The sequence below is a fragment of the Panthera uncia genome (genome assembly GCF_023721935.1).
Source record: "Panthera uncia isolate 11264 chromosome A3 unlocalized genomic scaffold, Puncia_PCG_1.0 HiC_scaffold_11, whole genome shotgun sequence".
Lineage (NCBI taxonomy): Eukaryota > Metazoa > Chordata > Mammalia > Carnivora > Felidae > Panthera > Panthera uncia.
In genome coordinates, this window is record NW_026057578.1 from 62859839 (window position 1) to 62873058 (window position 13220).

At 40.5% G+C, this 13220-nt stretch overlaps 1 protein-coding gene across 2 annotated transcripts in view; it reads left to right on the top strand.

Moving 5' to 3' along the window:
- CAMKMT (calmodulin-lysine N-methyltransferase) overlaps positions 1-13220 on the top strand; it is a 404175-nt gene that overhangs the window by 341470 nt on the left and 49485 nt on the right. The window contains exons 5-7 of one of the 2 annotated variants that reach the window (XM_049651437.1): positions 1020-1074; positions 2137-2200; positions 10141-10207. The exons of the other annotated variant lie outside the window; for it this stretch is intronic. Coding sequence (XP_049507394.1) covers positions 1020-1074; positions 2137-2200; positions 10141-10207 — 186 coding nt within the window. The remainder of the gene's footprint in view (positions 1-1019; positions 1075-2136; positions 2201-10140; positions 10208-13220) is intronic. 2 annotated transcript variants of the gene reach the window in all.

Genomic DNA, 13220 nt, shown 5'->3' on the forward strand with positions numbered 1-13220 from the left:
CCCTTTCAGTTATCTCTCTCTCTCTCTCTTTTTCTTTTCCCCTGTGGAGGTGATAAACTTCCCAACCTGGGAAGATGCAACAATCTTAAGGGTTTAAGCATATAAAATAACAGCAGGGCAGTATTGAATTTGGGCCACAAAGCTGCCCTGGGAGTCCGGCATTTGGCTCTTCTCGCTGTGCGTAAGCTTGACTGGAGCTCCAATCATCGAGCTGTGGGCCAGGGCAAGAATGTCACACGTTGAGGGCTAATATGTAGGCACAAAGGGGAAGGTGAGTGCCGAGTGCCACCCTAGACTGTCCGCTTTAACTCTGAACCGCTTTACTTTGGAGCGGCAAAGTCAGAGCCCGGTCATTACTTTAGCCCGGGTTCGCTGGCTTAACCATATTATGCCCCCGCATTGTTTATTCACTGTGTTGTCTTGGGGTCAGTTGTGATTTAAGTGTTAATTGCTAAATGCTCTTTGTGTAATTGTTCTTTATGGGGGCGGTTCGGCTTTCCAAAATGTTTCAGTTTGGTTTCCATTTTTTTTTTTTTTAATTCCAGATTGCATTTATTTGTGTGTGTGTTGTGTGTGTGTGACTATAACATAGGTATATACACACTCATATATGTTCTTCATTTACTTGTCTAACTGTTTTTGAAGGAATGAATGTGGATTAACAGTGTTATCCTTTCCTAACAATTATCTTTCGCTACTCTAGCTAGTTTAGTTCTAAAAGACAGCGCCATTGACAAGGGAAAAAAAGGGAACCTTCTCAGATTTTTCAGCTCAGCGGTGGTAATGTTGCAGTGAACACTAATGAGGGAACCCCCACTGATTTGCCTGCTTTGTGACTTTTCTATTTCATAATTATTTTTAAAACGCAAAGCAACATGAGGTAGCCTAGTCATGTCTCTACAACTTCCTGGTAGTGCCGTTCTTACTGCAGATGGCAATTTGTTCTTGTAACATATATATCTCTCTGACCATTTTCATCTAATTTGTATGGGTTCTACCATTTCTTTTCTCTCTTTCAGGGACCTTGCTGTGTGTGAGCTAGGGGGTGGCATGACATGCTTGGCTGGGCTCATGGTAGGTCTTTTCTCAATTCCAATCCCATTCAGAGGGAGGAACAAAAGGAAAAATGTTCCAGGGCCTCCAACTGCTGGGTCAGAGAACCGTCAACAGCATCAGCTGCGGTCAAGCTGCCGGGTCTTGAGAGACCTTCTAGATTGACTTACTTTCGGATCATATTGATTTTATGGTTGCCTCGATGAGCAGAAACATTTTACCTCAGTGTAGTCAATATCGCTTGTTGTGACATTCCAGGCCTCGCGCAGTCTTTCTTTGCCATAGCGAAAGCATTTTTTTTTTTTTTCAGATTATAGTCCCATTTGCTAAGATACAGGAATAGCCCGGCGAATCACAGTTGGAGCACCATGATATAGCTGCTAATGTTTTGCCTGCATTATTACACCAACAAACATGATCCAGAGCGCTCAGTAATTAGATTCTTTTGAATTAGATTGGCCATTCAGGAACGTCGTTCCCCATTCTCTGGGTTCTGAGTCATGTATTCAGGAGATATTATGTAGCAGCACAGTGCATTAGACAAGTTTTTATGTCTCTACAAATAAAAGCATATTGTTACACTGATTGGCATTTGACAAACCTGTCGCTCTTACACAATGTGTCGAGGTTACAGCCCAATGTGCGAGCATGTCAAAGCTCACAAAAAAATTACCCTCACAAAGCCATCTGCCTGCAATGCAAAGTTATATGAAGGGCATCAGGCAGTCAGACAGAAGCGAGCTGAAAGGCAGAGTGACAGACAGCCTTGTATGATGGCTCTACTAGATAAACAGAAGCCCACAAATGAAAGCCTCTCAGAATACCATCATCCGCTGTCACAATGCAATTACCGAACAGAATGATAGCAAGATAGAGGCTCCCGCAAATGGAATGATAAAAGTATTGACTGATTTGATTGAATGATTAAAATAATGCAGACATAAAATGGAAAAAGATTGAAGATTGTTACAGAGGAATAGGTGAGGAAGCATGATACTGAAGGCTTGTCATTCCTGTCTTCACTTCCACACAGACAAGCATATTTGCTCATTGTTTGCTGTGCTCCTTTTTTTTTTTTTTCAGGTTGCTATTTCTGCAGATGTCAAAGAAGTTCTGTTAACTGATGGGAATGAAAAGGCCATCAGAAGTATCCTTATTCAGATAGAAAACGGGTTTGTTGTGCTCATTCCCTTTTCCCGGCTGAGTAACAATTGATATAAAGAAAGACAGCATGGGGTATTAAAAGAGAATTCCCCCCACACACATGATAAGTAATTAAGAAAAAGTAGAGATATATGGGATTCATTGGATACGACTGTTTTTTTTTTTTTCTTTTATCTCGATAGATTTTTACAGTCACTTCTTGTTAAAGGAGCCTATGATTTGTGGACCTCTCAAGGCAATAAGAGCATTTGTTTCATAATAATTTCCAGGCATTCTTGTCCTTTTATTTCCACGGAAGTTTCCCAGGATAAAAGAAACAACTGAATATTTATTATATTGGATATTGCTTGCAAAAATTAACATCCAGCTTCATGTTCATTATGACCTTTCTTGCGTTTGATACTGAACGTTATGTGCTAAGTAGCACGGTACCTACTCTCATTGCTAAGGGGTTACCTGTATCTCCCCATTGGAAACAGCTATCAGTCTTTCGTTATTTCCTCTTATTTAGGATTATAAAAGCTATCTCTTTTTTTTTCTGCTATGCTGTTACAGTTCAAACCCCATTATATTAGATTATGCTTTACCAATATGTACACAGAGTTCGTGAAAATTGAACTGTACTTTAAGAAAGCAAGCATAATTTGTGGCTACTTTAGCAATCGAGCTGACTTGTTCAGGAGCAGTTAACAGCCGTTAGAAATTGAGAGGCGAAGTGGAAGGTATATTTGCTTTGGATTTTTTTGGTGTGCCTTACATTTGCATCATGAAGGAGGCAATCTACTTACGTGAATTCTAGACCCCTAAAATGCCAAAGCACTTTTGATTTTTGTGGCCTCTTACATAAAGCCTGTTTTCGATTTTCTTTTTCTACCCCTGCTATGTAATTTTTTTTTTTTTTTAAACAAAACTTGCAGCAGCTCTATCAGGCTGCTCGAACAGGAGAAAGGGGATGTGAGAAGCACAGTAGCTAATATTGTTCCGCAGCACCTTCTGTGCTCTACAGAGCCCCACCCAGCTAATTGCTTGACAGACTTAAAAAAAAAAAAAAAATTCGGGAAGGAAAAACAGCCAATCACAATCTTGGCCTTTCACACAAGGGAAAGAGATCACAAAAGGTGCTTCCTTTTTTAAGATGCAGGATTTTAATCATGATCTTCAGACTGTCGCAAGTTTCTCAAAATATCCCCGGAGATGAGCCTGTGCTGTTTCATTCACTCTGCTTTATTCTGAGTTATGCCTTGCACTGTATCATTTCACTGTGCTCCTCCTTCGCATGTCAGGGAACACAGACAGTGAGATGAAGTCAGGTATGCTGGCTCAGCCCCAGTGGATGTTCCCCCACCCCCCTTGGGGGTGGGGGTGGGGAAACGAGGAGGATTATTGGACAAGAGAGGGTCAATTTAGCCACAGAAACTTTCAGGTTGGGCCCGGCAACCCAAGGTTTTCCTCCAAGTCAGCAGGTGTCTCATTTAATAGCGTCAGAAACAAATGCGAACTTTTATCAAGCTATAGGAACATCTGTAGTCAGCATGTAAATTTAATCGTGCTAAAATTATTAGAGAGCTAAAGTACAGAGCTTCCAAAGAAGGGAAGCAATGCTAATGTCATTAATTAACACACCTTTGCTTTAAACAGCAAAGATGCCATGCCAGCTCTTGAAACCGGAGAGGAAAAATCTTAGATTCTGTATTCACTCTGCTGGCCTTTCAAGGAAATGATTGGTACAGCCCCCTCCCAAGAAAATGGATTTTTAACATTTGGTCCTCAGAAGCTCAGCCCTGAGAGTGCTTTATTGTGCTGGGTTTTACAATGGGTTTAATATAGCGGGGTGCCAAAGGGCAGGAGGGGAAGAACTTTACAATGTAGATAAAGTAGGTCCTTTCAGGATGCAGACCAAAACTCGGAGTGTGTTTTATTTCATCTCTCAGGACTTTCCTGATGGAGTTCAGTTTTTATCATGCAGCTGTTCTGTGTGTGTGCCTTTTTCTTTTGTAACTAGATCTAATTTTTTTTTAATTAAGAGAAAAAAGCATGCATAAAGCCTTAAAAATTGGCAATGTGTTTCTCCTGCTTTTAATACCGATGTTATTCTCGATTTGCTAACAGAGCTTACAATTGGCATTCGTTGTAAGCTGTTTTCCTGAATAGGGTTAATATGAATGAAATTTTTTTTGTCTATTTGTGTGCCCACTTTCTGGGAGAATAACTAATTTACTGAATCACATACTGTTGATGCATATAGATCGAAACAAATTCATTTAAAAATTACTGTTTACATCTTTCCTTTAAAATTTTAGGAAGCCTAAATTATATACCAGTTGTAGGATATTATCCAAAAATTACTTTCTAAAAAGTAAAAGTGGATGTCAACAAAAAAAAGGGGGGGAGAAACATTGCCAGAAGCCAGGAAATCTCTAAGCAAAGCTGCTAATTATTCTTAATGGGCAAGATGAGCACATTAAGAAACAAATGAATACATCAGTGAAATGTAATTGAAAATCGACCTGGCAATCGCACATCACATCTGAGTATTGGCCTGTATATTATTCTCATCATTTTAAAAATTATTTTTGTTGTTCTTGGCATCTGAATTTAATGAATCCAACCGAATCTTACTTTCTAGTCTCTTAGGCTTATTAAGGTTCTAGTTTTTACCTTTAAAAAAAAAAAAAAAACATGTTTTGATATTTCCTTTTTATCTCCTGTTATTTCTATTTTTTAACATGTAATGAATGGATGACTTCTGAATCTTTATTTCCTAGAAGCATGTCAACCAGTTGTGAGGTTATTTATAATCTTCCCTAAGATGTATCAAATGGATTGGCTATGTCTTTCAGAGCTCTTTCCCTTGACCCTGGAAAGCTAGATGTTGATTTGAGATCTACTAAACAGAGATATCTGAAAAGAGATTAAGACTTGAGGTATAAGTGAATGTTGTGAGTCCTAAATATTTTCTTAGACTCGTGGGTACGTGCCCCTCAGGTTCTCCTGGGTCCTTAAACTGCATTGCTGGGTCTAACCCAGAGCCCCTCTACCTGAGAGCTCCCTCTCCTTACAGATGCCATGTGTATCTGCGCCCAAAGAGAACAAGAGATAAATTAGAAATGGGATCCTTTGGTTCGTCCACCTCTCAAATTTACCTAAAATAGTTTGAAATGCGTACCCTCTGCTTTGGCGTGGCCCTTTTGGTGTAATAAAGAAAGAAATCTCTCGGTGCCTACAGATAATAATTACTCACTACAGTTCATAGCTGGTGATGACAATGACAGAAGAATAGGGGAGGGAAGTGATATACCGAATTACTGTCGATGCTAAGCCTCTTCCAAATCATCATGAATAAAAGTACAACACCCAGAACTAAGGAGCCCTCTCTGGTATACTCACTAATTCCCCCAACACAAGCACCCTGCCTTGATCCATCCTTAGGAAACATCAAGTGTATTATCTGCAGACGGTGGAAGTGCTTGTTGACCCATTTCTTGTGCTCCTGACTCAGGCGTCTTATTCCCCCAGCATGCACAGTCCGGACCATGATCTCGAGCTCAGGGTCCACCAAAAATTGGTAAATCTCCTGTGCATCTTAAAGATGCTACCCCTGGCTTAACATTATTTATTAGCAGAATCCCTGACTTGAGGAATTAATAAATTCAGCTTCCTGTAGACTGTGCAGCCTGTGCTGCAGATGGCTGAGACCTTGGGAATGCCACGCCATCGTCCTGTGTTCAGGTCTCTTCCTCTAATAGCTGTGCCAACTGCACTTCTGTTTGGTGGCTGAGTCATTAATGGATTCCATGTGCCTCATACTGGGTAGGAGCTCAATAAATGGCTTTGGAAATTCAATTTAACTTAAGTAATAAATTAATCTAAGTAATTAATTAAAACTAACCCAACCACTATTAATTGCACGCCATTTCAGGTGCTAAAGACATAGAAGTGGACAAGACGAACCAAGTGCCTGTTCTTATGGGACTCGGACTGTGCCTTGGCTGGAGCACATTTATACATAGGAAAGACATTGAAAATCTGCAGGGCAGAAATTCTTTGATTCCTTCCAGTTATTTAAATTCTACAATATAGGGGCTTCAGGGTAGCTCTGTCCGTAAAGCATCCTAGTTCGGCTTAGGTCATGATCTCATGGTTCACGAGTTCAAGCCCCACGTCCGGCTCTGGGTTGACAGCTCAGAGCCTGGAGCCTGTGTCAGATTCTGTGTCTCACTCCCTCCCTGCCCCACCCCCAAGCTCATGCTCTGTCTCTCTGTCTCTCTCTCAAAAATTAAATAAACAAAAATAAAATAAACAATAATTGTAGAAATAAATATTTATAATTTATAAATAAATGTGAATAAATTAATATTTATAATTTATAATATATTATAATGAGAAAATAAATATAAATAAATATTAAATATAAATAAATAAATAAATAAATAAATAAATAAAATTTTTAAATGTTTGTTTACTTTTGAGAGACAGAGAGACAAAGCGTGAGCAAGTGAGGGGCAGAGAGAGAGGGAGACGCAGAACCCGAAGCAGGCTCCAGGTTCTAAGCTGTCAGCACAGAGCCCAATGTGGGGCTTGAACTCGTGAACCGCGAGATCATGACCTGGGCCGAAGTCGAACGCTTAACCAACTGAGCCACCCAGCCGCCCCCTGCTAATTATAATCAACATTAGAATTTTTTTTAAATAATAAATTCTACAATATAAACGTTAACATTATTAGTTCTGAGTGGCAGGGAGAGAAAATAAAGCCTAACTGCCAAACCTCATTTTAGTTACTCACCAGCCTCTTCGTCCTTCCAAAGCTTTTGCCTGAACTCTTGAAAAAGATAATGAATTGGCATGAATTAGGCAATGTGTCAGGCTCATCCTATGGAGTACTCCATTAAGCCTATAAAATTAAATAATTTATTATTTATTAGCAGAATCATTATTCCTATTTTTGAGGTGGAGCTCAGAGAGGCTAATTTACCGAAGTTCACACAGCCGTTAAGTATCAAAATCAGCTTAGAAGCCAGCCAGGTTCATTTGGCTTCAAAGCTTCCCTCCCCCCGCCCCCATTAAACCATTCTGTTTCACCAAAACCTAGAATGGTCTGCTGAGTGTCATCTTACATTTTCCTCAGCACCCTCAGTAAGAAAAGACCTCTCATCCAAAAACATAACAGTTGACACTGCTAACAGAGTTCAAAGCATCTCCTGTCATCCTCTCAATTCCTTTGATAACAACCACATTTAAGAATGTTTTGCAGCCTTTAAACTGGCAAATATTGCCACATCAAGCATTTTTAAAAACCAGTGATCAAAATGAACAGGATTTATATTATAACTTCATGGTTTTCGACCCTCACCTTGGATGGTCCAGTGAAAATAAAGGTAACATAAACTCAGAAAGTATTGCTTTCTGAATCGCAATGTTTGTTTTATTATTTTATGTTATTTTTTTAAGTAGGCTTTACAGCCAGTGTGGGGCCCAACATGGGGCTTGAACTCACAACCCTAAGACGAGGACCTGAACTGAGATCAAGAGTTGGATGCTTAACCTACTGAGCCACCCAGGCTCTTATATATACATATATTTATATATATATGGATTGGATTTCCTTTGTTACTCTGAAGTGACACTAAAAAATGATAAAATTTGTTATTAGATACATGCCAACCAGAGGAACCACCTCAAAATCTGACCTAAAGTGAAGGTTGGGGGGAGCAGAATATCAGAATGTATCTCTTAAGATATTTAAATACACTACTGCCATTTGTTTTTCTCTTTGGACTTGTTTTAATATAAAAACACCTCCTAAACCATAAAACATATCTCCTTCCCAGTTCTAAAAATAAAGCAGCCCAAATACTGCTGTGAATTTTTTTCATTATATTAAAAAAAAAAAAAAAAAAAAGCACCTCTAGAATTACAAATACGTACACTTGCTTCAACCTGACCACCCAGTGCCACAGGTTTATAAATTGTATAAAAGCATGGAGCGTTAAGATGTTTACTAAAAATTATTAATAGGTTTTCAGGCTTATGTAATTTAACTTCCCTGTGACTATTTTATAAGAAGTATTACCTCCACTAACAAAATAATATGTTTGGCTTGATAGATTAGTCATGTACTCATACGACGCTACAGGTGAACCAGGCACATTGTTGCATGCGGTGGGATGTCATGGAAACGTCGAGAAGGGTGTGGCCGGCGTGTGGGGGAGCATAACCAAAAAACAGTTGTCAGTTGATTCTTCACTAATTTTGGTCTTCTCAGAATAAAGATGTCAGCTGTCCTTTCTTACAAGACAGTTCGTTTAGAAGACTTTCCTGAAATACTTTCTTCCTGAAATAGACAGAACTGTAGGCCGATGTGTCATTTTAGTTAATCAAAACAAGTAGGCAAATTAGTCTCTTTTATTTTTTTAATGAATGTAATTTAACGGTATTTAATTTGCATACAGGAAAGTTCACCCAGAAAAAAAAAAAAAGTCTCCATATAATGCACTTTTGTAAACCTCCACAAAGCCCTTCATTAGGAGACCTAATTGATTTTTCCTACCCACTCCTGGGGGGGAGAAAGCTATCACAGTACCTGCTTATTCACTCAGAGAAGAAATGGGTGTGCCTGATGTTTCAAGCAGAGATTTGGGTTAAAAAGTCCTGTGGCTCTGTTCTTACGGGGAGATCTTGGCCAATGCTTGTTTGGAGCATTCAGGAAATCTGTTTTTCTATAATAAAAAAAAAAAAAAAAGGAAATCTGTTTTTCTGAGCAATAGGGGAACATCGCTTGTCTGCTTGGTGTCCTCCCCATGGGCCCAATTTAGTTCAGCTTGCAGCCTTCGGTGGAATTATTTTATTTCTTGCTTATTTAAACCTGCCTTGATCCGAAAGAGGGACTTGGAGGCTTTTTACAGTGACGCATAGGATATACCATATGAAATAAATGAGAAAGTGAGGATTATTGAAATCAGAAAGCCAGGAAAATATGATGAAGCCAGGATGAGAGGTCAGTACAGAAAACACATACCATAAGAGCTTTTGTGGTTGATAGAGTTTGGTCATCCGTTTGGCTCTGGATTGCACAGGGACCAGAGCAAGAAGAGAAACGAGGACAGTTGTAAGGTTTATAGCGCCTGGAAGTTGAAGCAAAAAGGGTTGATCTCAAGTCTAGCCTTGCCCCGGTGTTGGAATGTGACATGATTTTTCCCACGGGCCCTCATCAAGATGGCGCTGTGTGATGTAATGGACTAGCTCCTCAAAACATCTCTTCGAGAAATATGGCTTTTCTCGTACAAGCCCTTATGTGCCAGCAGATGGCCAAAGGCCGAGGCATGAGTCTGTAAAGCCAGTTCTTCAAGGGGCCTTTCCCTGGACTGACTTTCTTCTTTAGTAATTTGTTTTCTCTCGAAGGCTCTCCAAGCTTTTCTGTCTTTCGCCTCTCACTTCCTCCCAAGCCCTTCCCTGCTGCTCGTCCCCATACTCTCTGCTAGCGTTTACGAGATTGGAAATTCTTCAACCTGGAGAGTCTCCGAAAACTGCCTTTGCCCTCCCCACTGACTGAAAGAGGCTTGCCTTGGGGCTTGTAGCTCGTTTAAGCAAGTGGGGCATGGTGCCCACGCAGGAGTCATCTACACCCACCAACACTCATAGCCCTGGGCCTTGCCAGCATGCTCCCTGAATGTCCATTTCACGGGTGACAAAACTGCAGCCCAGCAAGTCCAGAGAGCTTGCCTGTGGCAAGCAGTTCAACATTGGTGGTGAAGAATGGTAGGAGAGCCAGGGCTAGACCCTTCTTCTCCTACAACTCTTCTCTTTTCACTGTGCTGATTCCATGTACAATAAGAAGATCGTCGTGTTTGTGGACCTTTTGGTTTTGTTTTGTTTTGAGTCAGTTGACAGTCTCTGCAGAAGCTTTCTTAACTGTGTCCTTCAGACGTGAGAGACATCATCACAAGGAATCAGAAGGCTGGTGTGTTTAAAACTCGGAAAATATCAAGCGGGTAAGATACCCTTCTGCATTAAAACACTCTGGTGTTCTCACTACCAGGGATGATTATTAAAAATAATAATAGCTAACATTTGCTGAGCATTTACTGTGGGTCAGGCCCTGTTCTAAGCACTTTAAAAGTATCTCATTTAATGTTGAAAAGAACTTGTAATGAGGCAGATGGACATTTTCATTATCTTCAATTAATAAGTGAGGAAAACTGAAGTGTATTGAACCCTGGGTTGGGAATGATTTGAGGGTTGAGAGTGTACAGGATGAGGCTGGGGAGGTCCCTCGTGAGACCTCCTTATGAAGGCTCTGTTACTAGGGGCAATCTTGCTCCCAGGGACTTTTTCATTGTCCTGACCTGGGGAGAGGATTGCTACTGACATCTGGTAGACAGAGGCCAGGGATGCTGTTAAACCTCCTGCAATGCACAAGATGGGCCCCTTTGAGAAACCTCGCTCCATTCATGATTGTAAAATGGGCTAGGTGTCCTTTCCCTTTCAGATTCTGTTGATTCCTATTCAAACTTAGAGAAATGCCTCCCCTCAACCCAAACAATAGTGCTTTCTGTGATGCTACATTTCCTTTTGCCCTGATGATAGGAACCAGAAGAGTGAGTAATCATCGTTCAGTACTTTTCCCATGAAATGTCTGTATTTGTGCATTTTTCATGCATAGGTCAAACCCCAGACATTAGAAGAACAGTCTGATTTTTAACTAACTATTTAATTTATTTATTACTCTTAACCTGTCACCCTTTGATATTTTGAGTTTTCTCTGTGTTGAAGATGCTTTCCCACCCAAACTGCTCAGTTTGGGGGTGTGGGAGGGAGATGAATGAACAGCAACAACGCTTAAAACCTACAGTGGTCAACACATTGGCATGAGGCCATGGAATAGCAATAATTATTTTTCTCTCCTGTCAGCTGGTGAAGATAATGGAGTGTCCACGTATGTGTTTTGAAATTTCGCAGTAGAATGTCAGAGTGGGCTGGTGGCACAGGGGACAATGTGCTCTGTGTTCCTCATGTAAATAACAAACCCTTTCTGTTTCCCAGAAAGCCTCAGGCAGGTCAGGAGAAAGAGCAATCTGTTACCTGTGTATCCTTCATTCTTAGGACAGCCTTCACACCGCGGTGTAGACTGCCCTACCCTTCTGGGGAGGCCTTCTTTAGGGACGTGATTTGCAACCTGGTCTTTTAGTTATCAATCAAAAGCACATTTTCTATGTTGTCCTCATTTACATTTATTTAATGCTTAAGGTCATTTGTGACCATTTGAGTGTATTTCAGCATATGGAATCAGGGAATAATAGATTTCAGCATCATGCTGTGAAGTGAGATTGTGTTTTTACAAGACATAATGTTGTTTACTGGGTGTTAATAATCACTAATTAATAAACATATCTACATTTCTAAAATGTGCCATTTTGAGGAATAAAAATGTCAAGTGTTTAACTTACAGAGTGCAACAGAATTTGCTGTCATCTTTTCATAAAATAATTGTTACAGAAAGAAGCAAAATGTCGTTGTTCAACACAGAACGTATCCAAAATGGCCTTTGTTTCTATTTACCTGTTATTCAAAATGCGATCTCTAAATATGTTGTTCTGATATGTACCTGGACATATAGTCTACATGACAATAGTCTTATAGGAACCTCCCAAGGTGAGAGATTTGGGTTTTTTGTCTTTATCTTCTATTCATTGTGGTCAGTTTTTTCTCTTCTGACCACTGCAGGCATTTTGTCCAAAGTCTACTAAAAACACTTTGCCAGATAACCAGCGGATGAGTCAGACCTTGAAATGCCTTGATCTCATATTAAGAAGCTACTTGACCACTTAACCTTCCAGAAGCTAAGAGGAAACTGCCAACCAGTGATGTAGTAATCAGCATTTCCCTTCTCTTCACTGCTTTCCCACCCATAACCAGTACAATATGATGAGCACATTAGTTCCATGCGAGAAGAAATAAAAGGAAACTGTTCACAAAAGAGCTAAGATATAGTTCAATGTTCTTTTTTATTGCCTCAATGCCTATGCAGAATTTCTCCTCCAAATTGGAGGTGTGGGATAACAGTAGCGACAGATAACTAAGAAGTATTTACCATAGCTACAAAGCCCACCCGTGAGCCCAATATTTCTGCTATTGAAAAGCACTTCAAAGCTTGACATGAAGTTTGGAACAGCCGAGAGTTTCCTGTGACTTCATTCGCAAAGGAGATGTAACAGCAGAAAGGTGTATCAGGGTATGAGGACATGGGGCCTAGGAAATGGTGTGTTTTTAGAAAGGAGCGGGAAACTGCCCAGAAATGGCAACGGCACCCCAAGCTCCCCTTCCCGCTGCTCCAACAGCATGCTCAGTGACCATCAGTCTCCTCTTGCCTCTCAGCCAGGGCAGACGCGGGTGCCTGTGGGGCCCCACATTTTGAGGGCTCTCTTCAGGAGAATGAATTTGATGACATCTTACTTTGGCAAATTTTACAGAAGCATTTGACCATAGGAACACATCACTGGGCGCCTCATGTGCTTTGGAAGGAGCCTGTGCAAGTAAGGGACCCAGATACTTAAGCTCCACTAGCTTCACAACGAACCCACCCCTGCTCTCCTAAACATCACCACCCTTGCCTAGAATAACGCCCTTCCTTTAATAACAAACTTTCTCACTCCCCGTGTTCCATTCTAATCCCAGTCTAATTGTTGCATAGTGAGACAGACATATCTGTGGAGGCCCGGGAGCTTTAGCCCGGGTGAAGGAAGATCTAGGATGCCCATTGATGAAGCGTTATATCCATTTCATCTCACAGATCTTAATACAGTCATTTGATGGTTCACGTGTTTGTCCATCCATGTAGCCATCCACTCATTTAACTGATAGGTCCAAGGCATTCTGCCTTTGAGAATATAAATATGGAGTTAGCGAGAGTAACTTGTGAACAAAGGAAATTGTGCTGCTAAATATAGCCGGAGAGTGGTGGAAAGAGCAAGGATATTTACGGCTTCTCAATTGTTAGGTTTATCT